Source organism: Sebastes umbrosus, chromosome 6, assembly GCF_015220745.1.
Source record: "Sebastes umbrosus isolate fSebUmb1 chromosome 6, fSebUmb1.pri, whole genome shotgun sequence".
Classification (NCBI taxonomy): Eukaryota; Metazoa; Chordata; class Actinopteri; order Perciformes; family Sebastidae; genus Sebastes; species Sebastes umbrosus.
The window spans coordinates 17,013,959-17,038,273 of NC_051274.1; the positions used below are offsets into that span (position 1 = coordinate 17,013,959).

At 44.6% G+C, this 24,315-nt stretch overlaps 1 protein-coding gene across 5 annotated transcripts in view; it reads left to right on the forward strand.

Moving 5' to 3' along the window:
- Window positions 1-24,315, forward strand: part of LOC119489536 (protein bicaudal D homolog 2-like) — a 44,214-nt gene that overhangs the window by 9,994 nt on the left and 9,905 nt on the right. For all 5 annotated transcript variants that reach the window (XR_005207197.1, XM_037772096.1, XM_037772097.1 and 2 more), the window contains exons 2-9: window positions 8,274-8,486; window positions 18,028-18,180; window positions 19,084-19,298; window positions 19,385-19,631; window positions 21,178-21,435; window positions 21,595-21,798; window positions 21,890-22,438; window positions 22,966-23,117. Coding sequence is in view for 4 of the 5 variants with exons in the window: in XM_037772096.1 (XP_037628024.1) it covers window positions 8,274-8,486; window positions 18,028-18,180; window positions 19,084-19,298; window positions 19,385-19,631; window positions 21,178-21,435; window positions 21,595-21,798; window positions 21,890-22,438; window positions 22,966-23,117 (1,991 nt within the window). In the remaining variant the exon portion in view is untranslated. The remainder of the gene's footprint in view (window positions 1-8,273; window positions 8,487-18,027; window positions 18,181-19,083; window positions 19,299-19,384; window positions 19,632-21,177; window positions 21,436-21,594; window positions 21,799-21,889; window positions 22,439-22,965; window positions 23,118-24,315) is intronic.

A 24,315-nucleotide genomic window follows, 5' to 3' on the forward strand; every position in this document is an offset into this window, starting at 1 on the left:
TCTTTACAAACCTGACATGTCCTCATATGGTACGCTTTCCACCCTGACCCAAGATTTAACCTCACTGGTAGAGAGAAAGTGCGCACACACAGTCACATACAGGATTTAATTACTGCAAATGGGGAAGGTAGGTCATTAGTCTCTGTCTGGCTGGGAGCAAAGGCAGGACCTGCCCAAGGGACTGTCTTCTGGGTCTGGGAGGGTGAATGGAGAGATGGGAGTTAGAGGGGAGTTAGGGACTTCACAGAGATTGGGAGATAACTTTAGCCTTCTTTGTGAGTGGAGGAAAATGTGATCAGGAGTGATGAATAGTTGAATTCAAGTGGCAACATATGAGGTACCTTAGATGGAAAACCTCAAGGGGAAGAAAGCAAATCGAGTTTCTGCAGTCCCTCCCCCATCCTGTCAATGCTTCACCCTTATTGATTAGACATGTCTCGGCACTAATGGATGAGACTAAGATGATGAGGGGAAATGCATCAGGGTCTCATACAGCATTAATGTAATAAATGAGTATTGTTAAGGTTAGATTGTGGCAGGCTATGGGTTTGATTAAAAAAATACCGTCTCCACTAACCGTGAACAAATACACAAACAAATAGTTTCAATGTCTACTGCACCTTCCCCCTTCTTCCTGCAAACCTGACCTTGGAAGAAAATGTAATCGCACATGTGCGGGTGCCTGAGTTCACAAATATATGCATATGTGTGTGTTTATATGTATGCCTGGCCCCAGCTGTGGCTCCAGCTGCTCCCCTCGTCTGTCATTTATGTCAGCAACAGCGAGGGGCTGTTCAGCTGTGGAAATCATACGTAAAGGCTCCACAGGGGAGCGGTCTCTTTTGGGGAAATATGTTGAAATACACACTTAAATAGAGACTCAGTCTTATTCACTGCCTGTTTCCTATGGTGTAGCCTTGGCCAGATAGCAAAGAGCAAAAACAAAAATACTTCAAAGGAAGCTCTTTGTGCAAACAAATAGGAGAGGCATGGGACACGGGCGAGGAGGACTGTCGCCAGAAAAGGAGGGAGGAGGAAAGCAATCTGTGCTAGGCTGAGCTCTCTGAAACCGCCATCTGTGTCGGTGCCCTGCCTCTACTGACCGCCTCTCGCTCTGTCACTGTAATTGGCATAGTAGCCATAACAACGGCTGTTCCCCTGGGGTGCGGGCGCGTGGACCTGGGAGATCTCATCCAGCCACAGAATGTCAGGCAGAAAGGGGAACCGACAGCCTGACTGCAGGCAGTCACCGATAAGGCCGTCTTTGCATTGCAAATGATTGAGGTTGTGAATGCCTGATGCTGGCTGGCATGGAACATTGCCACGATACGAACGATGATAAAGAACTCAGGCTCCGGCTCAGACAGCGATATGGTGGCGAAATATATCAGACCTATTGAATCTCTGTTCTCCCTCGAGACACCGGCTTTTTCCTCCATTCTGTAGCAGATTTAGCAGCTGAACAATAGACCCATTAAACAGCCAGGGATAAACAGATGCTTCCTTGTGATTAATTGACTGCTAAGATTAAATCCGGAAGACAGAAGTAGAGTTTAAAACCTTGTGGTTCATCTCTCCCGTTGCACAAGACCGAACAGACAATTTTTCATGAAGAGAGAAACAAAAACAGTAACTCGAGTCAAGACAAGCCTTCTCAGGAATCACTTAACCCCACAGAAATCTGCTTTCTCTGTAAATGTTGATAGTGGAAAATGGTTTGTTTTTAGACTTAGCTTGTATTTCACTCATGAGTGGCATGAAAATGACCTTTTTCTCATCATACTGCCCATTCTGTAGCTTCGATAAGCTGCCTTCGTCTTATATATCACATACACTGGAGGCTAAATAAACTGTGCTCAGAAGTCAGGTTCTTTAGCTCACTGCCAGAAGCATAATGACTGTTTTCACCCTGTAATAACAGGAACCAGTCCATGAACACCCACAGTATAGCACCTTCAGGCTGACACAGACACTATAATGGCAGTGGGTGGGGGGGGGGGGGGGGGGGGGGGCTTGATTGTCCTTTCTTTGCAGATGTTTCACCTTATAAAGGAGGTATATTTTCTCAAAGCTCCTGTCTTTGTAGACATATGATGAATATAGATGAGCAGCACGTTTGAACTCGTGGTCTGATCTGACCAAAGACTGACTTCACACAGAGTCGCTAATGCTGACTTCAGATTAGTGGCCCGTATGAAGCGGGGAATAAAATATGAAGTGTAGTTTTCCCCAGCCAGATCTGATGAAAGCACTAACCAGCGCTTAATCATTACAGCCTGATGTAAGCAGGGAAAATGTATGTAGAGATTTTGTATCACTGAGCTCCTGCAGCCCAATTAGGCTATTCTGATATTTTTTTATGGTTGAGGACGACTTCTTCAGTGAGGCTTGTAAAGGGCCTCATGAGTCTGATTAGTACATTTCTCATACGCAGAGACCTGTGTGTGAGTGTGTGTGTGTGTGTGTGTGTGTGTGTGTGTGTGTGTGTGTGTGTGTGTGTGCTTTAATTGCATGTGTATACCTTCTCCCAGTGGCTCCATCCCTTCAGGCATTCTCTCGTTCTCTGTCCTGCCCTGCAACTCAAGAGATTCGCAAGCTTTGCGGTTGTTTTTCGGAGGTTCACGCCCTTTTCAGGCTCACGATGAAACTACAACATTCAGCCAGTCCACTTGCAGCGAAATAATTTCTTTTTAAAGAAATACGTGTCTCGTAAAACTCACATGTGGTTATTTTTTTCTCTAACCTCTGCTGTCTTATATTCTCTGTAGAGCATCCCTTGCCTTTGGCATGCAATGCAACGCCCGTACATGTTGACAACAACACGAGTTGCACACAGTGTCGGTTGAACCCCTACGAGGCTTTGAACACTCGCCTCTTCCTCCCTTTATCTCAGAAGGGAGAGCAAGCCTCAACACGGCAACACCAGGTGCTGCAGCATGGCTGACTGCAGGGCACGCTGGGAAAATTGGAAACGGGATGTGTGTATGTGTGTGAAATCGTCCAGGCCTGCGTGTGAATAATAACCCAACGGCTCTGTGCTATGCAGTGAATCAATGTGGCTCTGTGCCAAGGCAACAGCTAATATCTCTGCCTCCCTCCCATTTCTCTCACCTCTTCCCTCCCCCCCCTCTCCTTCTGTTAGTTTGGCACATATATAACGACTCGCATACATCCAACTGTTAAATATCACAGTTTCTTCTACTTATTTTTTGAATTACACCTCTTATCATTTTGCCATAGTAAAATCCCTGCTTGAAAGGTCCAATTTTAGAGTTGACGATTTGGTGAGAGACTGTCAGAAAAAGCAGAAATGGGGAGAAGTCAAACCAGCGGAGAGTTAATCATAACCTCCACGGATTTGTCAGAGGATGAAAGCGAGTGTCTGTCTTTTCAATTCCTATCCCACTGAGGAGTAAAGTCTGAAGTAAATAATTAGCTTCTCTGTTACTCATTATAGCAAGTGTCATTGGCTTTGGCATAACATGCACTAATCAGCAACAGTGCTGTCAGTTAACTTAAACAAGCATACACTGCCATGTGACACAGTTTGCATTCCTCACAAGAAAAAAAAACATGATGAGCTAACAGGTCCTAAAGGAATAAATAAAGGGAGTGTAGAATAGTGGGTCAATGTGCAGTGCTAGGTTATATGTATGTGTGTTGTAAGAAGCCACTCATGACCCAAGAGATCTTTATTATAAACAGTTGATAATGGACAGCTAAATATAGAAGAATCTGTACACACCTCGAAGCAGTATGTCCCTTCTCGATGACTGCACAGTGGCCCGCGAATAGAGATAGAGAGAGAGAGGGCAAGAGAGCTTGTCTCTGTTCATCATCACTAACTGACTCCACGTGAGCTGTGATTCACGAGGCAGAAGAATCCATTCAGTGTGTGTTTTTTCTTCTCCCTGCTCCAGCTCTCCTCCTCCACAATCGCCTACAATGACAACTCGAACACTGACCAGCCCTCAGGGGTTGCTGGAACACTTTTTTTTGGCCTACAGGGTCAACCCCAACTCTCTCTCTCTCTCTCCATCTGTATGACGAACTAAATAGATCTAAATGACATAGCGTTATATTGTTCAGCATTCGTCACAGGCCGTCTTTGTCATAGCACAAGAATGCTGCCGGGGAGACTGAAAAATCTCAGCCCACTCTAGTCCAAAAGTCTTACCAAATGCATTCTCATATCACGTTTCTGCATCTCCAGGTTTTGTGGTCTGGTTTTGCACAGTCGGCATGCCCTGCTGTGACCTATCTGGCATCATCTAGTGAGATTATCATGTCAGTATTATGCCTCAAAATCAGCCTCATGGTCTAACCAATAGAAAATACCATGGTCACTGAGTCCCTGATATGTACAGCTAAGCAAAGGATATGGTTAACTTCTATGGTTATGGTTAGCTTCTTTCAATCTGGCTCAGCAACAAAGAAGCAATCTGACTCCTCTCTGTCTTATTCTGTTTCCATTTCTTCATTTCTGTCTGCCTCTCCTCCTGCAGCAAGCTTTACTCTCTTATTAAATCCAGGCTGTGAGAGCACAGGGGGCTAAATGGAAACTTTAACAAATGAGATGATTATAGCTGGACCAGCGATAGAAGAATCGGATCCAAATCCGTAGAGTTTCCTAATTGGGTTTTGGTTTAAAGGCAAAGGTTTTCAAGATGACTCACTCGTATTGATTGAAATACTCCTGGCCTCTTACTTAAATCCAGCCTTGTGCACAGAACATGTGTATGTGTTAACTTGAATGTACCCAGTGGTTTTTATTCTCTACTCCAGAGGGTCTACAGTAGTCCTATCTCTGGATACATCCCTACCTGCGCCCTATTCTTGCTTCATGCCACAGAAACACCGAAAATAGAATTTTAGATTAGGTGTATTTGAGCTCCTATGGGCCTCTGAGACCGGCAGTATCGATCTGTTTGGTTCCTGTCAGAGACCCGAAGCCAATCTCCCTTGTGCCCTCGACTCAAAGGATCAGAGAAACATGCGCAGGAAGATTCTGAGCGGGTGAACCCTGCGACCTATATTCTCTCTCTGCTTCAACACCCTTCACCATGTAAGGTGTCAGACATTAGCAGCCGGGCTGTAGCTTTTAGAGCCACAGTGTTTAGCATTCCACCTCTATAACTGAACAGTGATCACATGGCTAAAAGACGCGATTGACCGTTGAGTCCTGATTTGTCACACCTTCTAATCAGTGGACTTTGCCTCTGAAGGCTGTGTCTCTGGTCAGAGGACAATGCAACGGCTATATCATGTTCCAGCATGCTTTAAACACAAACACACGAGCAGTCACACTGTCGTAGCAACATTTGTCTCGCTGAAAGATTAACCTACGGATAAGCGGATTGAGTTTACCACCCTGGGTGTAAAATATACCTCATTACCAGAGAAACCCGTGTTTTGATACATCTAAAACTAAAAATGAAGGCATAGCAACGACATCCTTCCTTAAACCAGTCTGCATTCATGCACCCATGCAAGAGTCTTTATTTATACCTTTTTTTAAATATCCATGTGCTAATCTTATGACTAGGGTGGTCAGATCATCTGTTCTGGTGTGAGCAATGTCTGAGGAAGTAATGAAAATAACTGTGACGGCTGAGAGAAAAAGAACTAAGATCAGAGGTGACTCGTCTCATTTGATCAATCACCCTCAATCACATGATGCTTTGTGATCACAGTGATTATGTATTTTGATCTCCATATAGCAGCTCACGGTATAAAAGACCAGCCCAGCAGGGTGTCTAACCTCAGCCCATCATGTATGCACTCATCTGGAATCAGACATCGGGTTCCATAGAGGGATAAATCTCTTGAATTATTGACTTTTCCTTATGTAGCATCATGATGTTATATAGCCTTCTGTGAGGAAATCCAGCCCAGACAGCTTGACTAAAAACCTGCCTTTGATTAGCTTTACAAGAGATTAATAATCCACGCTCACATGTAAAAAAAAACCTGCAACATATGGCAAGCTAAAGATGAATTATAAATTGGGGTGGGCAGCTCACTGTGGGATTACAGGCTTGGTCGCGTGTGTCCCCAATTCACCCTCCCTTAAAAGTAGCCTAAACCCACGCTTGGGGAGTTGAGATTAAAGGCCTTGGGTCAAAGGGTTTTGACTATAGGGGCTCTAGTTTATGTTTGAAGGACAGGCCTCTTGGATTGGATTGATTGGAGTCCCTTCGATATCACCATTCACCAAGATTATAATGATGGGATTCCCCTGGTTTCTGATTAGGTTAATCCTGTCTCTTCTCTTGTAATGACTTTTTAATCAAATACGGTCTCCTGCTGATTGATGGTGTGATTTTTTGGAGAGGAGGGAGGTGGTGGGGAAGGTATGAGGAGTTATAACAGATACTCTTATCCAGAGTTACTGATATTGGTTGTTTATTGAACCCTTGGCTGTAAGATTACTCACCGTCCAGTGGTTAGGGCACCGTGATTACTAGATATGCCGTACGTCTTGTGTAGCAGTTCTATACTGAATACAGGTCAATGTGTGTTGTAGGGCAGTAACTAACTAGTATTTTTATTTTTCAATTAATTTGCAGATTCTTTTTTTCAATTAATCAATTTCTTTGGTACATGAAATGTCAGAAATATAGATATTTGATATATCTTTTTTTCCAACCAAGAGTCCAAAACACAAAGATATTGAGTTTACTATCACATCAGACAAGGAACAGCAGCAAATCCTTACAGCTGAGAAGTTGAACTAGTCTTGGAAAATAACATCACATTTTAATCAATCATCAAAATAGTGATTTATTTATTTTCTGCCATTCAACTCATTGATTAATCAACTACTTTCAGCTCTCGTGTGTTGGCTGAAAATGTCGTCAGTCATCAGTTAGTCAGTCATCTGTAAAAATTTAAAAAGTCTTGTGACATTGTACATTAACACAATCAGGCATGTGTTAAGATGTGGTTTGCCAGAGATGTGGTTCCTCGTGTTAGTGACATTTAGCACCATTTCAAACTGGTGTTGCTTCTAAATAAAGCATTTTGCAACCCAGTAGGAGGGTTTATGTCTACATCCTTGTCTGGATTGTCATCTTTCCTGGAACGTGGAGAGATACTGCAGCCGCCCTGCACGAGACATGATGTCACGCACTTCTGTAACCCACTGAAACAGTTCTACACATTCACATATTCGTCTAAGTCCTGCAAGTAGGCCAGCTCGACTAGTGCAAATTTCCAGATTTTCCTTCCTCTAAAGGAATTACTGGGATTAATACAATATGCGGTCAAACAGAGAAAATCCCGCAGCAGCCAGTCACGTGCAGATGTAAGTGGGGTAGCAGGTCAGAAAGAAGAGAGAGTGCCATGCAGCTGCAAACAAGGTCAGAGTCGGCGCCTCAGGTGATTTCAGATTACCGCCTGCACTCGCGCTGTGAGGCGAGATGAGAATCAGAAGTTCCATCGGATCACTGGTGGTTACAGGATTGGAAATGAAATCTGTAATCAACGGGATGATTATTTTGAGAAGGCGGAATATAGCCTAACCTAGATTCTGCTGTAGTTAAGGTCTCGCTCTGTCCCTCTCTCTCTGTCTGTCTCCGTTTGTCTCTCTGTTCATATGTCGCTGCCTTGCAGGCCATTAACAAATTAAGGTCAAAACTAAGGCAGCACTATTTATAGTGGTCATATTGCACAGTCAAACTGCAGCCCTTCAACTGAGAATATCCCCCTACAGAAAGCTTTAGCATATATGTCTTCCATAGTTATTTAATCTTCATCATTTCATCCCTGTACAAGTCAAATAATATCTGCTGACCTTCTCATACTCTGCTATGATCTCCTAAGGTATTAAGAGCATTAGAATACATGATCACCCAGACACTAGTCCATTTGCTCTACTTTTCCCGTTTGATTTTTCCATCTGTGGAGTCACTGCAGAGCACGTGCAGGGGAGGCCAACATCCTGCGGGTAGGGGAGGGAGAGACGGGGGAGCAAAGGGGGAAGACGGGATGATGCAGCCCAGATGGAGCCCAACTGATTATCTCTACTGGGCGACGGCAGTATTTTGGGAGTTTTTTGAGCCCGAGTCCCCAGCTGAACCACAAGAGTGGAGATTAGTGTCACTTTAAAATGGCTGAATCACAAAGCAAACGTTTGTCAGTTACAGTCCTGATATTAGAATTGTAATAGCATGTAATGTACATATATCTCTAGTTTGTAGTACTAAACCCATATTTCTTAACACTATAGCTTCTAAACAACAGCTCTTTTTCCGTCTTTGCTCTATCTCCAGGCCTTTGGACAAGCCTACTCCAATCACCGGAAGGTGGCAGCGGACGGGGAGAGCCGTGAGGAGTCTCTTATCCAGGAGTCAGCCTGTAAGGAGGCCTACTACGAGCAGAGGGTCATGGAGCTGCAGAACGAGCTCCGCCAGGCACGCAACATCCTGACCAATACCCAGTCTGAGAACGAACGCCTGAACACCATCTCCCAGGACATGAGAGAGGTAAGAGTCGGGGAGGTACACGAGCAGAATTAGAACAGAAGTATTCCTGGTTTTAAAAGAGGTTACAATTTAATCTGTTCGGTCAGCTGGAGATGTATCACAGGATGCTACTAATGCACATATGATTAAACGTTAACACAGGAGGACTGTGTAAAGTCATTTCAAAGATTATTACTGTTCAACAGAAGACTTTTTCTTGCGTCAGTACTTTGAAAGTGAACTCACTTCTAAGTTGAAGCAGAGGGCGTCTGCTGTTGTTTGCCTGCAGCTATTGAGAACAACGGGCGTGTTTGTTGATGTTGTCTTTTTATCTGTCTGAAGCTGCAGAAAACATAACAGATATTCATCACTGATTTGAGCCAAGATATTTCTGTTCAAGCCTGTATAGATTTAGGGTGTGATTGCAGAGTCAACAACTGGTGTGTTCCTGACATGCTAAGATGAGACTAATTACACTGTAATGACAGTCAGAGACCAGGCTGATGGAAGCAACACCTTGCCTTCAAGCCTAATGTGATGTTCTCCAACCCTCTTGTTATGCAGGGTGGAGTTATAATTACAGATGGAGAAAAAACACTGAGGCCATGGGAAAAGATTACATGATCCTACCCGAATACTGAATCATATATTATCTTAAATTTGTGTGAACCATTGGATGATTATGGTGCTCAACCTGTTGCCCCAGCTGTGGCATTTAATAACATGTGTCATTATAAACACTTCACCTCATACAAACTCTTTAGCAGCCTTCTGTAAACTGAAATGTGTTTTGCTGACTCATAACCAAGCCATCTCCCTAAATCACAGCACATCCTTATACATTCCATCAAACATGTTTCACGTTCTGCTCTCTTAAGCTTCTCTAACGATGATAATGCTAACCTTTATTGTCTGCGGCCCACTTTGGACAATGTCTGACCTCTTCATAGCTTCCATTTACATATACTCACTGCTAATTGACCTCATTAGAAGAGACAAGAGTGCAGTGCGGAGTGGAACAGAGCAGAGCAGAGCAGAGCGTGGGTTGTGTGTCTTTGCCAATGGCCATGTATGTGCGAATTTGTGTGATGGAGCTGGTGATGAAGAGATTGCATTAACAGGAAAGCAGTACAGGTTGAAATCGCACAGACTGAGATGTACGGAGCTTTGAGGAAGCCTGTTTGACACAAAGACAGGGAGCCATGAAAGGATGAAAAGGCTAGAATATTAAATTAAAGAGGGGGTAGCAACTTTGAAGTAGCAGCTTGTTTTAGGAGTTGGGCTATATGAGGAGAGAAGGAACAGACTACTCGATTTAACTTATTAATGTGACATGCACAGCTCTAGGTAGCTGCATGGTACATCACATACTGCACCAGGAAGGAGCTCTATTTTCTATATGTTCTTATTTCAGTATCAGTATTTTGTGCAGGGATTCTTTGGTTCCAACAATGCTTTACCACAACTGCATTTTGGTGCTAAAACATCAGTGTTGTTACCCGCACCAAGCACCACACAGTTGTTTTGTTAAAAGAATCAAAAGTAGGCCCATGTCCTTCTGGGCTTCACATTTGGCATTCTGCAGTGTGACATTCAGCTCTTCTTTTTTTTCCTCCTCTCTGTATAATGCTCTCGCTACGTGGTAGTTAAACCCCATCAGTATTCAAATCTTCCTGTGTTTGTGTTACAGCAGATTTAGCTGAGTCCTCTGTTTTGCAGGTCAAGTTGGTAATTCCAGTGTAAATGGGAGGGGGGCGAGTTAAAAAGGGGGCTCCCCTCCGTCTTAAGTCTTTGGCAGGCAGCTGCAGGAATCACTGCTGTTTTCTGTGAGTCACTGCTTGAGACAGATGTCAACAGCGTTTCCTACTGAGATTAGTGAAAAAAAAGACTTAAAAATGGCCTGTCTCTCAAAACGACTTACGTTCCGGAAAGCTCCAAATTCTACTATAATTAGGTCAGCTGCTGCTCAGCTCTGCATCTTAAGTTGGTATAAGTTGGCATAATGGAAGCCAGATGTGTCTCAGCGGACACGTTTTTGAAACAGAATACGAGTGTAAAACTTTACCGCCTGCAGCCGTTCAAGAGTCAACTTGAACATTGTTACTTTCTACAAAGACATTGTACCTCTTCAATCTCCCACCTGAGATTATTTAGAAAAGGGAATACAGTCTTTCTTGCATGCCTGATCTACAGCTTTGTCGTAACGGGTGATGCACTGGTGGTCCACATGACGGCCTTTCTGCAGGTGCCATTCCCATTATAAACACCCCGATGCAGCACCGCGGGCCCCAGCCAGCTTTAATTGGTTAGATAAAAGGGGCTGGAGTGTAAATTGCCTCATGTATGGAGGATAATGACACCCGTCTAATGGTACTTCTGCGGGCGCTAGGAGGAGTGTGTGTGTGGCAGGCAAATGGAGGCAGCCTGGGCACTGAAGCTGGCATTGTGACCAGGACTGAAAGAGGCCTTTGTCTCCTGGGTTTCAAATTAGCCCAAAAGCTCAGGCAGGGAGAGAAAGTGGAGGGGAAGGGGGCACTAGGATACGATGAGAATGGTACAAAAGAAAGAGAAGGAAAATCCGTTAGAGAAGGAGAAAAGGCTTAATGAGAGTAAATTCAGCACCAGTGGTGGACCATGACAGCTTGGCTCATCATATTGAGTCAGGAGGTTAGGTGAATGTCTCAATTTCATCATGGGATGCAACTGACAGTTTGGCTGTAACTGTTGCCTTTTGTGTTTGGTGTTTTCTGTTCCTGCATATCTACAAGGCTCCTCTGTATGTAGATGTATTTATTTTGACTGTGTGTTCATCACTAAATAATGTCATTATTCCACCGTCCCACATATCTGTACGCTTCACAGTGTAAAACGCCTTTTTGTTTCTGTACAGGCTGGTTTATTCACGACCATTTAGTTACAGCATCTCAGCTGTATACCGACATCACATTCGAACCTCCCAGGCAGTCTTCCTCGCCAAAGACTCGAATGTTAGCCCCAAGCACCGATAAGACACATTTCACCGCTACGCTGCAGTCTACAGGATTAAAACCTCCACAAAGAGCCAGTAACACTGTAAGGAGGCGCACTCTAATAGGCATGACTTCATTAAATTCAATCTCATGTCTTGAGAGGAATGTGCCTACAGTGATGGCTGCATATTATCCTCACAGAATGGGCATCCCCATCGCCTGCCACTCTGGAAACGATAAAGCAAAGCCAAATATATATGAGAAGTGTTTATCAGTGTGGTTCAGTCTATCTTTACACTCTGGTCACACTCATAAAAAATGTAATGTGTTTCCACCTCAGCAGCATCACCACGATTGCTCGCAGTGCTTCCTTTCTGCAGGATGCTGTGCTGACACAGTAACTGCTCTTGTTGCCTTCTCTCCATTTAAAAAAACAGCTGTCATCCTGAAATGATTCACTTTCTCTGACCATTTTTCCCCTCACAAACACATAAATTATGGTGTTGTGCTTTTTGTCAATCACCGTAATGTGGAGGCCATTCAAATGTTAAACATGATTGGTTTTTCCATCTCGTTGACACGGTCGATGAAGCTGTCAGACACGAGGCTTTCCCCTTAATTTAAGTGCCGTTTCAATTGGCTGGATTAAACACCTGACAGAGAAGCGAGGGATTGAGAGAGAGACGAGGGAGGGTATCTGCATTGATGGGATGAGTTTAAAAGGTTAGAAGTGGGCAGAAGTTTAAAACCTCATAAAGAGGAAGGCCATTGTAGTTATTACAATCAGAAGAATGAGAGTGCAAAGCTACAGATGGACATACGAGCAGAATTTCAGCTGTCACTGCAGCGCTGACACTTTACCTTGATTATTGAAAGGTCAGAGTTGAGTGGTAAAGAGATCCAAGGAAGGTTGCTCTTTGTTCCCCGGCTGACGTGAGGCTAATGTAATAAGACTCCTAGAGGACTCTGGGGTGTTGATGTCGACTGCCTTATTATTTCTTGTGACATGAATGCCAAGACAGATCACCGCCTGCCCTGTGCTAGTTGGAGGGGGCGGGCAGTTTAGAAAGACAAACGGAGAAAAGGTCGAAAAGTTAAAGAAAAAGACTCACTGAGACGGCAGAGGAATATAACAAGAAGAGGTGTGAAAACTCACATGCGTCTTCAGTTTCCATTTTTGCACCAGCCATTGCTACTACTGCTGTCACGAGTGACCCACAACTGACTCTAAAGCCTCCAGATGTGATGTGGGTTATCTGGCCACAGCAACCAGCATCACCTCCCACTTCAGCTAGCTGCCTCACGAGTGGCATGTCTCACAGATGTCTCACAGACTGATGTTTTTTTTAGCCCTTAAGAGGGGTGCGTCTCTAAAATACATTTAGAGGACGTGCCATTGAGCCCTAATAATGTCTGTCTTTTGGTATCAGCTTTGAGGAAGCTCTGACAGTGTGTTGATCTTGATTTAAGCCCCCTGGCTCACAGCACCAAAGAGGTTTTCCATGCCGGATCAATGAATCCTGATAAATCACACGCACACAAACAGGCCTACACATTCACTTCAGCTAATGGGTGTAAACGCGCTCACGTGCACATTTCTCCACTTTCATCTAAATGACCTAAGAATCACTAATTCACTGTTAAGTGCGTGCAGGCACACTCTCACCCTGTGGGCTTTTCAGCAGTCACACACTGGGCAAAGTACCATCAGCCACGCACTCACAAGGCTCCTTTCACTTTTTAGTTTTTAATTGAAAAAAAAAAAAGAAAGAAAGAAAGTGCTACCTTGGCAGTGTTTTCTCTCCATAATGGAGTCTGGGTAGGCTGAATAGAATGACAATTGCTTGCAGCGAAGATGAGGATAAAAGCAGATCTGCTTTCACCCACATTCTTGACTCTGACAGCAGCGATAGGCCCCTGAGCTTCATTATTCCTTTGCTCTGTCTAAACCTATACTAGGGGGGTTGAGCTATAGTGCATCTATGATTCATTTCTCGTCCCTCCTGAAGGTAATCCTGGGATGTGCTCGGCTTGGTAGAGTTAGATTTAACTCGGGCTGACGTGACCTTGACGTTCTGCACAGCCTACAGGACAGAAGTTTCTTTTTCTCATTAGCTCACTGAAGACCAAAAGTGCTCTCTGGAGCACAATATCACCAGGGATCTAGAAACAGAATGGAACATGGCAGGCCCCGTCCACTTCTTATTTCTCTGATAGATAGATTTGATGGAACTAGAGTTCGGTAGGAGGAAGGAGATCAACTGTGACTGATGCATGGCCTCTAAAAGCACACTGACACATGCGGAGGAGAGAGGGGAGGTGGGGGGTCGGAAAGAGGAGAGCAGTAGTGTTGGTGAAATGGAAAAAGGAGAGCAGTAGTGTTGGTGAAATGGAAAAATGGAGGTCAGTGGTATCAGAAAGAGAAACAGAGAAAAGGGGTTAAAAAAGCAGTATTGACCTGCACTCTGTGTCATACCAACTGGGAACCCCTCTGCACTTTGTAGGAATAGTAATTTGGGGGAAGGAATCCAGTGCATGTGTATTTTAACTGAAGTGCAAAGTGGGCAGGATGGAGAGTGAAATAGAGGTCAGCGGAGTAAAGATAAAAATAATATATATATTATATTGAGCCTGTCTGTGCTATTACATCAATAATACAGTCTTGTACCATCTGGGAGTCTGGGCAGCTGCACTTTCAAGGGAACCAAATCGGGGTGAAAAGCTAGTAAATATGGATTTGCTGAAATGCATATATTACAAAACTCTCTGGAGTTATTAAAACCGGAGCGGAGCCTTTAACAAAGCACTAAAACATTCCTAATCTACACTAGTGTTAAGCCTGAACCTTTGATGGAGGTAGAGGTTATAGGGGCTCAAACACATTGAGAAATAACTCAGAGCTTTAGTGAGATTTAAGCAGGCTCAGCCCCACTGTGCTGTCAAATACAGTTTAATGGTGAAGAGAAAGCTTTAGAGTTGAAAGTGAGAGAGCCCAAACAGTACAGTTGGAAGGAGCTCTGACCCACAGAAATGTGTGCTGCTCTCGTCACATTTTTGCAGCACTGTAGAGGGTTCATTAGAACTAATATGCTTTATCATGCATATACACTAGGGCTGTCAAAGTTAAAAGGATAATCCAGCAAATTAGTTTTAACATCACTAATTTCTTTAACGCATTAACGCAATCAGTCTTTCAGAGGTTGTAGTGAGCTCAGTTTTTAAGCTAGAGTTAAGATACTGGCATCAGATGAAACTATAAAAACCTAAGGAATCCATCGGTACCACTCAATGCTCCAAACTTGCGCTAAATTTTGGCGAGGAAAAACTGTCATGGCCATTTTCAAAGGGAAGAAAATGGGTTCTATAGATACGCATGAGTCTCCCCTCCCAGACATGACCACTTTATGATAATCACATGCAGTTTGGGGCAAGTCATAGTCAAGTCAGCACACTGACATGCCATGTTATGCTTTGACATTTTTTTAATGCTAAATGCAGTACCTGTGAGGGTTTTTGGACAATTTTTGTTTTGTGTTGTTAATTGATTTCCAGTAATAAATATACTGTATATATATATTTTCATAATACAAGCATATTTGTCCAGGCCCATGTTAAGAGTATTAAATACTTTACAGATCTCCCTTTAAGTTACATTTTGAACCGATAGAAAATGTGTGATTAATTTGCAATTAATCATGGACAATTATGCGATTAATCGCGATTAAATATTTTAATCGATTGACAGCCCTAATACACACATGCATCCACTAGTCCTCACTACACTTTTAAACATCAATTATATTTCACGTTTATCCTGCAAGTTTATGGTATGGCTGTAAAACCCACCCACTTTGCATGGAAGTGACACATTTGTCTGTGTGTGTGGGCGTATTCAAGCAGCTGTCCAGACGTCACTTGTAGTGACAGCAGGCAGGCAGGGGGGTGGAGGTCATCACTAACCACACACAGGCTGGCACCTCAGATAGCCTTCAAAATACCCCACCCCGGTATCTAATCACACACACACGTTATCACAATATGTCCCAAACATTCCCAGGAGAGGCGTGTGCTCCTCATGATTAAATGTTAATATTCACACTTTATAGCAGGGACGCACATGGCCACCGCAAACACTTATGAGTTTACTCAAATCAACTCCTGTCAGGCAACAGGGCAGTGTGCAAACCCACCCCCCAGTCTCTGAGGGGCTCAGTGCAGTAGGAGGATGTGGAAGCAAGGTGAAAGGTCAAAGCCCTGGTATGCATTGTAATCAGATTGGAGGAGGATCCTAATCAGGTTCGGAGGTGGCCTGTATTCATCAGGACCAAACAGCACTGACCCTCCAGCTGATGCACATAACCCTGGCCAGGAAGAGACCTGAACAACCAGCTGGCACAGCTTTGTTGAGTCTAAAACAAGAGATTACTCCAGCAGCGTGGTGATTATGCTGAAGGTCTTAATAAAATAATAGTGTATATGTCGCTCGATAGTCCAAAGCTGACCAATAGAGTATCTGACTCAATTAATGGTTTGATTCTTTTTCTTTTCGTTTTTGCTTTAATTCAGATTCCTCTCAGAAGTCAGGACCACTGTCTGTATAGAGGCTTAGTGCTAGGACTGATCTGTATTGTAAGCTCATGCATTATGCAGTAATGCATTAACATCAGGGCTTTCGCACCAGCAAACACCCACGCTCATTAGACATGCGCAAAACCCCCCTGATGAATATTAATGCACCTTCAAACGTCAGCCACGACGCAGCTCTGCACATAGCGATTAATTATTACCCAGAGCAAACGAGGAGCATGTACTCTTCATCAGCGCGGATCCAGCAACATAATGTTTGTCAGTGAATTCCTCTCTCAGTAAGCCAAATTAAGCGAGTAAATTCAAATTACAGAGCGAGTAACTAAAACAAAATGTTTGTTGTTGCGTGATAGTCTCCTGAGTCACATTAGTTAGAGAGCGTGAATTATTGTTGGTTATTAATGAAGCTGTATTTCCTATGTAATACCATACTGTTGAATGAATAGTGTGTGACTAGGAAGTTAACGGGGTCTGAGCACATCACTGCTAAGCAGATCGAACCAATGGTCCTCCTAGTTATTAAAAGGTGTTTCTAACCATCAGAATACCTGCACCACCATACCAGCTTATTACCTACTCTATTTCGATAAGTAATATTACTGATGTCTGCCAAGTGAAAGCCTCTCAGGATTTGACTTCCAGTGGTCGCTGAAATGATCCGAGAGCAGGGATTGTGATGCGGCCGGCCACATGGGCACAGCGTGAGAGGAAGGGGGCCTCCTGGCACGGGATCGTGAGGCTAATTGTCTCTCTGGTATTATTAGTTTATCTCTGCCAACTCTCCTGAGAGGAAAACACACACACATGTAAATCCTAAACGTACTGTAGATACAGAGACTGCTGTGCCTCACATGCATAAATATACACGCAATCTGGAGATAACAATGCTAGCTGTCATCCTCTGCATCCACCTGCACACAAAGTTGAATACTCGCTTGCACGCATGAGCATTCAAGGTCAGTTCAGACTATGTTGAAAAACAGATCAATTTCACATGCTTTCCCCCCCCCCCGCCCCCTCTTTCTCACATTACGTACACACATGTGCATGTTCGTTTATTCATTTCAAAAAAGGGTGAGGCCCACCTTCCTTCAGCGAGTATCCCCTTACTTCAGAGCTTTTATCTGCTTATTTCTCTGAGAGCCGCCGGCTAAGATTTCCCCCTCACCCCAAAAGTCCCGTGGGGCTCTTGTGTTTTGGGATGAGTCAGTCAGCAGGGGGTGGGAGGGCAACCTTGAAAGAAGAGGACAGAGGGTTAAACAAGGCGATAGACGAGGTAGTAATAAGGACACAGTATGGCTGATCAGATCTTTCAGTTTGTGTCACAGTCTACAAGTGGGGGAAGGGCACGTCTCTTACTTCTCTAACCTTTATATAATTAATGATGCCTTTCTTGAGCAGCAAGAGTGAGCCAGATGCCCTTACAGTATATTACAAACACTAGTGTTATCTTGAAGTATTAGCATATTGCCTCACTGACACAAATATTAGCACATATGAACTGAAAAAAATCAATTTTGAATTCCAACTGAAATCCAGACTTCTGATTTCTACAGTGATACAAGCTCTGATTAGTCCTTGTATCCTTCTGTACAGCGAGCCAAGCCCAATCTAACTCCTCTATAGAAAATTAGACCGTTACAGTGCTTCCCGGCCATTGAATGCCTGTCACCATGAGAGAGATAAGTAGGCTTCAGTGTCTGTGGTACCATCAGAGCTGGCAGGCGGGCACACTTGTGGCCCACTGCCCAGAGAGACACCTGGCACCTCCCTCTCAAACACCAACAGGCACACGCACTGAACACACACACTCACGGCGGGGTTTGGCCAGATGGGAGCCCTTTTCTTATCCAGCAAGATTTAGAGTGTTTAAGGGCCAACGTGACACGAACGGTTAAACTAAAGGCAACAACATCCAATCAATCGGCGTCTCTCCCACAATCAATCAAACAAGATTGAAATAGTGGTCACTGACAGTTCTTCCTCTTCTCGTTTTTGCCCTACAGAACAGCCAGATGGTTGAGCTCCAGAGGAATCAGCTGCGCGATGACATCAAGGAGTACAAGTTCCGGGAGGCTCGTCTGCTGCAGGACTACACCGAGCTGGAGGAGGAGAACATCTCGCTGCAGAAGCAGGTCTCCGCGCTCAAACAGAGCCAGGTGAGAAACAGAAGAAACAGGGCTGCAAGCTCTGGATGCACAAAGTTTGAATCATGCCACAGAACATTCCCTTCTTTGTAAATCTGCCTTCGCTGCTGGTTATAACGCAGTCTTCTTAGTCAGGCATAATTAAACTGGTAGTTCTAGGCATCTCGTCCAAGTACACATGTACTCTGTACTATCTTACAGCATCTTAGTAACCCTACAGGCCCTCCACCTCCCACTCATCAGCTCTCAGTCTGTCTCCTTGTTGTACTGATTAGACAGCCCAAAGAAGCTTGAGCGCTTTAATATTCCGATGTAATTACGATAATAAAAGCATCCTCTGATACAGTAAAGAGATAAGCAGCTGCCTTTGTTTTTCGAATGCTTGGAGCTGCGTCTGGTCGTAGAAGTGTTTGCCAGACTCTTTTAACAGCTATCATTCTAAAAACCAGAGATTCATGGTAGAAAACACACTTCCTGGGTTTAGTCAAATGAGTGGGAAAAAAAAAAAAATCCCCTTCACACATCTGCAAACATAAAACAGAGCTGCATTTCCAAGTGGGATATTTCCATTTGATGTTAGCTTTTATGCTTGAGCTGTTAATTCTTTCCATATGCCCCCTTGTCATCTTGGATTACGGTCTCTATATTCATCACGGAGGGCATGAAACCAAACAAAAGCGGATCCTACTTTTTAGACAACCAATATAAAAAGGATTCCCAAATCCAATTAACTTAAAACTAATTAGAAAGGGAAATGACATGGATATGTTCTCAATTAACATTATCTTGAATAATGCCATTCTTTTTGATCCGGCTGGTTTTGCCACACATGAACCAGCCTGACAGCTTGTTTTCACTGGAGCTGCATCTAGTTGTATTTCTCATTGAACGTGTTCCCTCTCCTCCTTTTCCCAGGTGGAGTTTGAGGGTTTGAAGCACGAGATCCGTCGTCTAGAGGAGGACACTCAGTTCCTTAACAGCCAGCTGGAGGATGCCATCCGACTGAAAGAGATCGCAGAGCGTCAGCTAAGTGAAGCCCTGGAGACCATCAAGACTGAGCGTGAGCTGAAGGCTTCCCTGAGGAAAGAGCTCTCCCACTACATGAACATCGGAGACACTCTTTGTCACAGGTAAAAAAAAGCAGACAAGCAGCGTGCTCACAGGCCTCAGCATGCACTGTAAAGAACACTAAATGACACTCTGTTCCCCCCCTCAGCCCTCTTAGCATTTCTCTGGATGGTCTCAAGTGCAGCGACGATGCCTCCACCGAACCCAACAACGACGACGCTCTCCACGGATACGAGAATGGCTTCACCAAACTGGCCAACGCCATCACCTATGACAACCGCATCTCCGCGCCCAAGAAGGACGAGCTGTTCCATCCCGCGCCCAGCCTCGTGGATGACCTGCTGAGCGAACTTAACATCTCAGAGATCCAGAAGCTCAAACAGCAGCTGATGCAGGTTTGTTCTTAACTGACAATGTTTTTGGTTTTCCATGGTAGTTAACAGTAAAAGATATCATTGACCTCTACGATCCACTTTTAGTGAATAACAACTATCCTAATACTGATCTAGTGGTCGCCCTCAAACTAAAATAGATTGACAGTAGTTACCACAAAATAACTCCAGACAGCTGAGTAGTTTGGAGGTGTGTCTGAAAGAGTGAGAGAGTCAGTAGATCCTGATCCAGGCTGCTGCACGGATCTAAATCCCCCTCTGGCAAAGTTAATCCAGGGAGGCACACAACACCCTTCAGGCTCCGCCGGGCTGCGAGGCAGCGGGTGGTGGCACCAGTGGACCTGCCATCTGCTTGTTCATCACCCCATGAGTCCAAGGCCACGCCTGATTGGGCACCATGGTTACCAGAACGTACGGGGAACCTGTGGATAATGATTGTTTTGAGGTCTAAGGGATTAAGGATTTTTTTCCCCTCGTTCCATCAAACATAAACACGGTTGCTGGATTAATAAAGTAAAGTCGAAGTTACCTCAATGCTGCCCTGCCAAGGACACCGTTCTGGTTCTCAACCTGACCATTGTGGTAAATCTGGCAGGCTGTGACAAAGCCCCGTGTTTGATATGACCCAGCAGCATGTCACTCTGCCTGCTGAAGACTCCTGCCAGGTCATTCCACAGATTCCAGGTCGGAGTCAGAGCAGAGCAAACAAAAAGCTTCCTCTACTCATTAAGCCTCTCCAAGCTTATCTCATTTTATTGATCAGGTACTCAATGATCGATCCTAGACGTCCGCTCCTCGGATATCACCCTATTAGTCCCTGGCAATGTATAACAACATCCAATATGAGGATGGGCGGGGATGTGTGTCTGCTGCCCACAAGCCCTCTTACACATTTAAGTGATGTTGTAAATATGTAAGAACATCAGTGCCATTGATTTATATAATTATTTATTTAAATATTTTTAAATGTGACAAAAGCATCGTGCATTATAGTATCATGCTTTCATACTTTGTATTTTAACATGTGTTATAAAAGTACGTTAACTAATAGTAGTAATCCAACTTTCCATCTCTTTTTGAATTTAATCCTTAAATATCCCGCACTAATAAAAAATGTAAGCAGATGAGCATGTACGTGATACTTTTACATTATTTACTTATCAGCTACTAAAATAGCTCAGTGGTTACATCAGCACAGCTGTGTGCATGTGTGTAAAACGACCCGTCCAGTGTCTCTGCCAGCGCTGAGCTGAACCCAATCCAGCAAATTGTCAAGGTCATCCTGACTCTGATGCGGAGCTACTGGGCAATGAGCCTCACATATCTTGGCATCACAAGACCGATAGTGTGTAGCGTTACCACCATGTAATAGATAATCCACTGATTTAATATGATCGTTCACATCATCAAGTTACCGAAAAATTCCTTAATTTATTCAAATGTGAAATGATGTGCGTGCAATAAGCCAAGCTACGGTACTTTCATTACATTCATACAGTATGATGACCTCACATCTTATCGCTCTTTGTGTCTCTGCCTCTCTCCTCAGATGGAGCGTGAGAAGGTCAACCTGCTGTCCACCCTGCAGGAGTCCCAGAAGCAGCTAGAGCAGGTCAACGGCGCTCTGTCCGAGCATCAGGAGAAGGTCAACCGCCTCACAGAGAACCTCAATGCCATCCGCAAGCTCCAGGCCAGCAAGGAGCGCCAGTCTGCTTTGGACAATGAGAAAGAACGTGATAGCAATGAAGATGGAGACTACTACGAGGTGGACATCAATGGACCTGAGATTCTGGAGTGCAAGTACAAGGTACCGGTCTTCTTATAGTCGAGGGCAGACAGGACAAAATGTCAGCTTATATTTAAAATTGAGTAATTAACATTCTGTCAGTGAGAAAAAGTTAAACGTCTTACAATACGTATCGTCTTTGCTTTTATATATTCTCAACCATTGACCTTGCTCGGCTAGGTTGCTGTGTCTGAAGCAGGAGAGCTGAAGGAGGAACTGAAGACTCTGAAGACAGAATACCAGGCCTGTCAGTCCCGTTACGAAGAGGAGCGCGTCCTTCTGGAGATCGATGTCACAACGCTGGGAGGGAAGCTGGCAACTCTGGAGAAGACCAGTCAGACAGAGAGAGAAGAGAAGGCGAAGCTAGAGAAGGAGCTGCGCAAGGTGAGATGTCGCTCTTTATATCGACATTCTGAGAAGTAGCTGATTTGGCGTTTGACGTGCCTAATTGACTCCTTTCTCTTTGTGTCCTCAGCTGAGCGACGTGGCAGGCGAATCCCAGGGTAGTCTGAGTGTGGCACAGGACGAGCTGGTCACCTTCAGCGAAGAACTGGCCACCCTCTACAACCACGTCTGCATGTGCAACAACGAGACACCCAATCGCGTCATGCTCGACTTCTACAAGGAGGGTAAGGGCGGTCGGAGCAGCCCAGAGGTCCGCGGCCGCCGTTCTCCCATTCTGCTCACCAAGGGCCTCTTCCCTGAGCCCGGTAAGAGCGACCTAAGCGACGGAGCCCCTTCACCGGTCTCCTCACTGCCTTCTCCCGTGTCCGACCACCGCCGCGAGCCCATGAACATCTACAACCTGGTGGCCATCATCAGAGACCAGATCAAGCACCTGCAGCTGGCTGTGGACCGCACCACAGAGCTGTCGCGCCAGAGGGTGGCGTCTCTGGAGCTCGGCACCGTGGCCGACAAGGACAAAGAAGCCTGCATGGAGGAGATCCTCAAACTGAAATCCCTGCTCAGCACCAAGAGGGAACAGATTGCAACCCTGAGGACCGTCCTCAAGGCCAACAAGCAGGTCGGTTGTCTTTTTTTTTTTTGCATTCAATGTATGTTTAACTAACTGGGCACCACTCCCAAACATTTGTCAGTTTTCATTGAAAGACAGAAACAGAGGGTGTCGGCTATTTCAGGTCTACTCAGCTGTTGCGGCAAATGCATTGCAGACAAGATCTATAACAAACACTGGTTTGGGACGGCGGCAAATGATGTCAGCTGTCCAGAGAATCTTTGTGGTTAGGATCAGAGAACAGCCCTCCAAAGAACAAAAATACAGTGTGTATGCAGTTGTTGCTCTGGTAGCCCTTTAAACTATGTGTGTGGTTACTCAGTGACCATTAGAGCACAGACATGAAAGCCCCTCATAAACCACACACCTATGGGTTTAAACCAGCAGCTAACAATAACAACTACAGGCTGCTGGGCCTTAATGACTTGAATAAATAGGTGATATGGTCCTTATTAACAGACTTTTTGCGACAGGAAATACTCCCCCGGCGCCTTCCAGCAGCTCTGACCCCTTTTGTTCTTCTCGTCCGCCCACAGACAGCTGAAGTCGCTCTGGCCAATCTGAAGAGCAAGTATGAGAACGAAAAGGCCATGGTAACCGAGACCATGATGAAGCTGAGGAACGAGCTCAAAGCCCTGAAGGAGGACGCCGCCACCTTTTCCTCTCTCCGAGCCATGTTCGCCACACGGTAAGAAACCCAAATCAAATACAAAAAGCATTTATCTGACATACCATTCTAACGTCACAAATGTTTGCCCACATTATATTGTCACATAAGCAGTCTTTATTTACCTACATGGTTTTGCATGAATCCCAGACTGTGCCATTAGTTTGAAGAGGCAGCAGTAGCGCAGCAGACTATAGCTATTCTTACATCTACTGCACATGCACCATACACAATATAGACAGGTGAACTAAAGATTATCATCATCATGTAATCCATGTTTACCATGTGTTGGCTACGTCTCTGTAGTATTATTGTAACATGACGTGTTTGTATTGTTTGTTTCTGCGAATCGCGGTCAGGAAGGGATACCAGCATTGATACTGACTATAGAGCACAGAAGGTATTTAATCTGGGTATCCTTTAAATATGTCATTTAAGTAGTGTTTTTGACCAGTGACTTAGTGTGTGTGTGTGTGTGTGTGTGTGTATCAGATGGGCTGACACGCACTAATCTATTCTGATTCTGAGGAGAAGCCGGTCAAAGGTTCTGTGCATAATCCCACCTCATCTTGGTCTGGATTACACATTCACCCCTCAAACACGTAGTCGACTAAGTGCTCACACGCTGCTTGTTTGTTTGTGTGTGTATTGGGAAAGGTAAGAAAATGAGTGCTAGTGCACTTGTATGTATTTTTAGATGGGATTATTGTGATTCCACGGTGGATGCATAACTCCCCTCTTGAGTTGTCTGTGAATGCTGTTAAGATGCTGATGCCCACTTCCCGTCCCCGTAAATATCAGCTCTGGTCCAGATGGCTGCGCTGAGACGCTGAGACAGTCTTTCCTTCTGCATTTAAGACTCCTCCGCAATCCACAGCAAAGCTCAAGCTGTGCAGAAGGGGAGGAGTGGTAGAAGAGGAGGGAGGGTTTGGGATAGACAGATTACAGAGGCTGCAGGAAATGTGTGGGCAGCTCCTCACCCCTCATCTTAACCTATACAGTAGCTCAATACCTATCCGTGTGCTTGCTGAAGTAATTCCATATACCTGCAGTGGCTAATCAATTAGAAACGGGAGGAAAACTCCTCTGTCTGCAAATACGAGAGTGCGTGTAGTCGTGGGGTTTTTGGCGCACTGCAGAGCCAGATGGTTAGAGGATGTAGGTGTAACACTAAACCATTTGGACCAAAGGCAACCAGGGCGAAGAGGGAACCAGATCT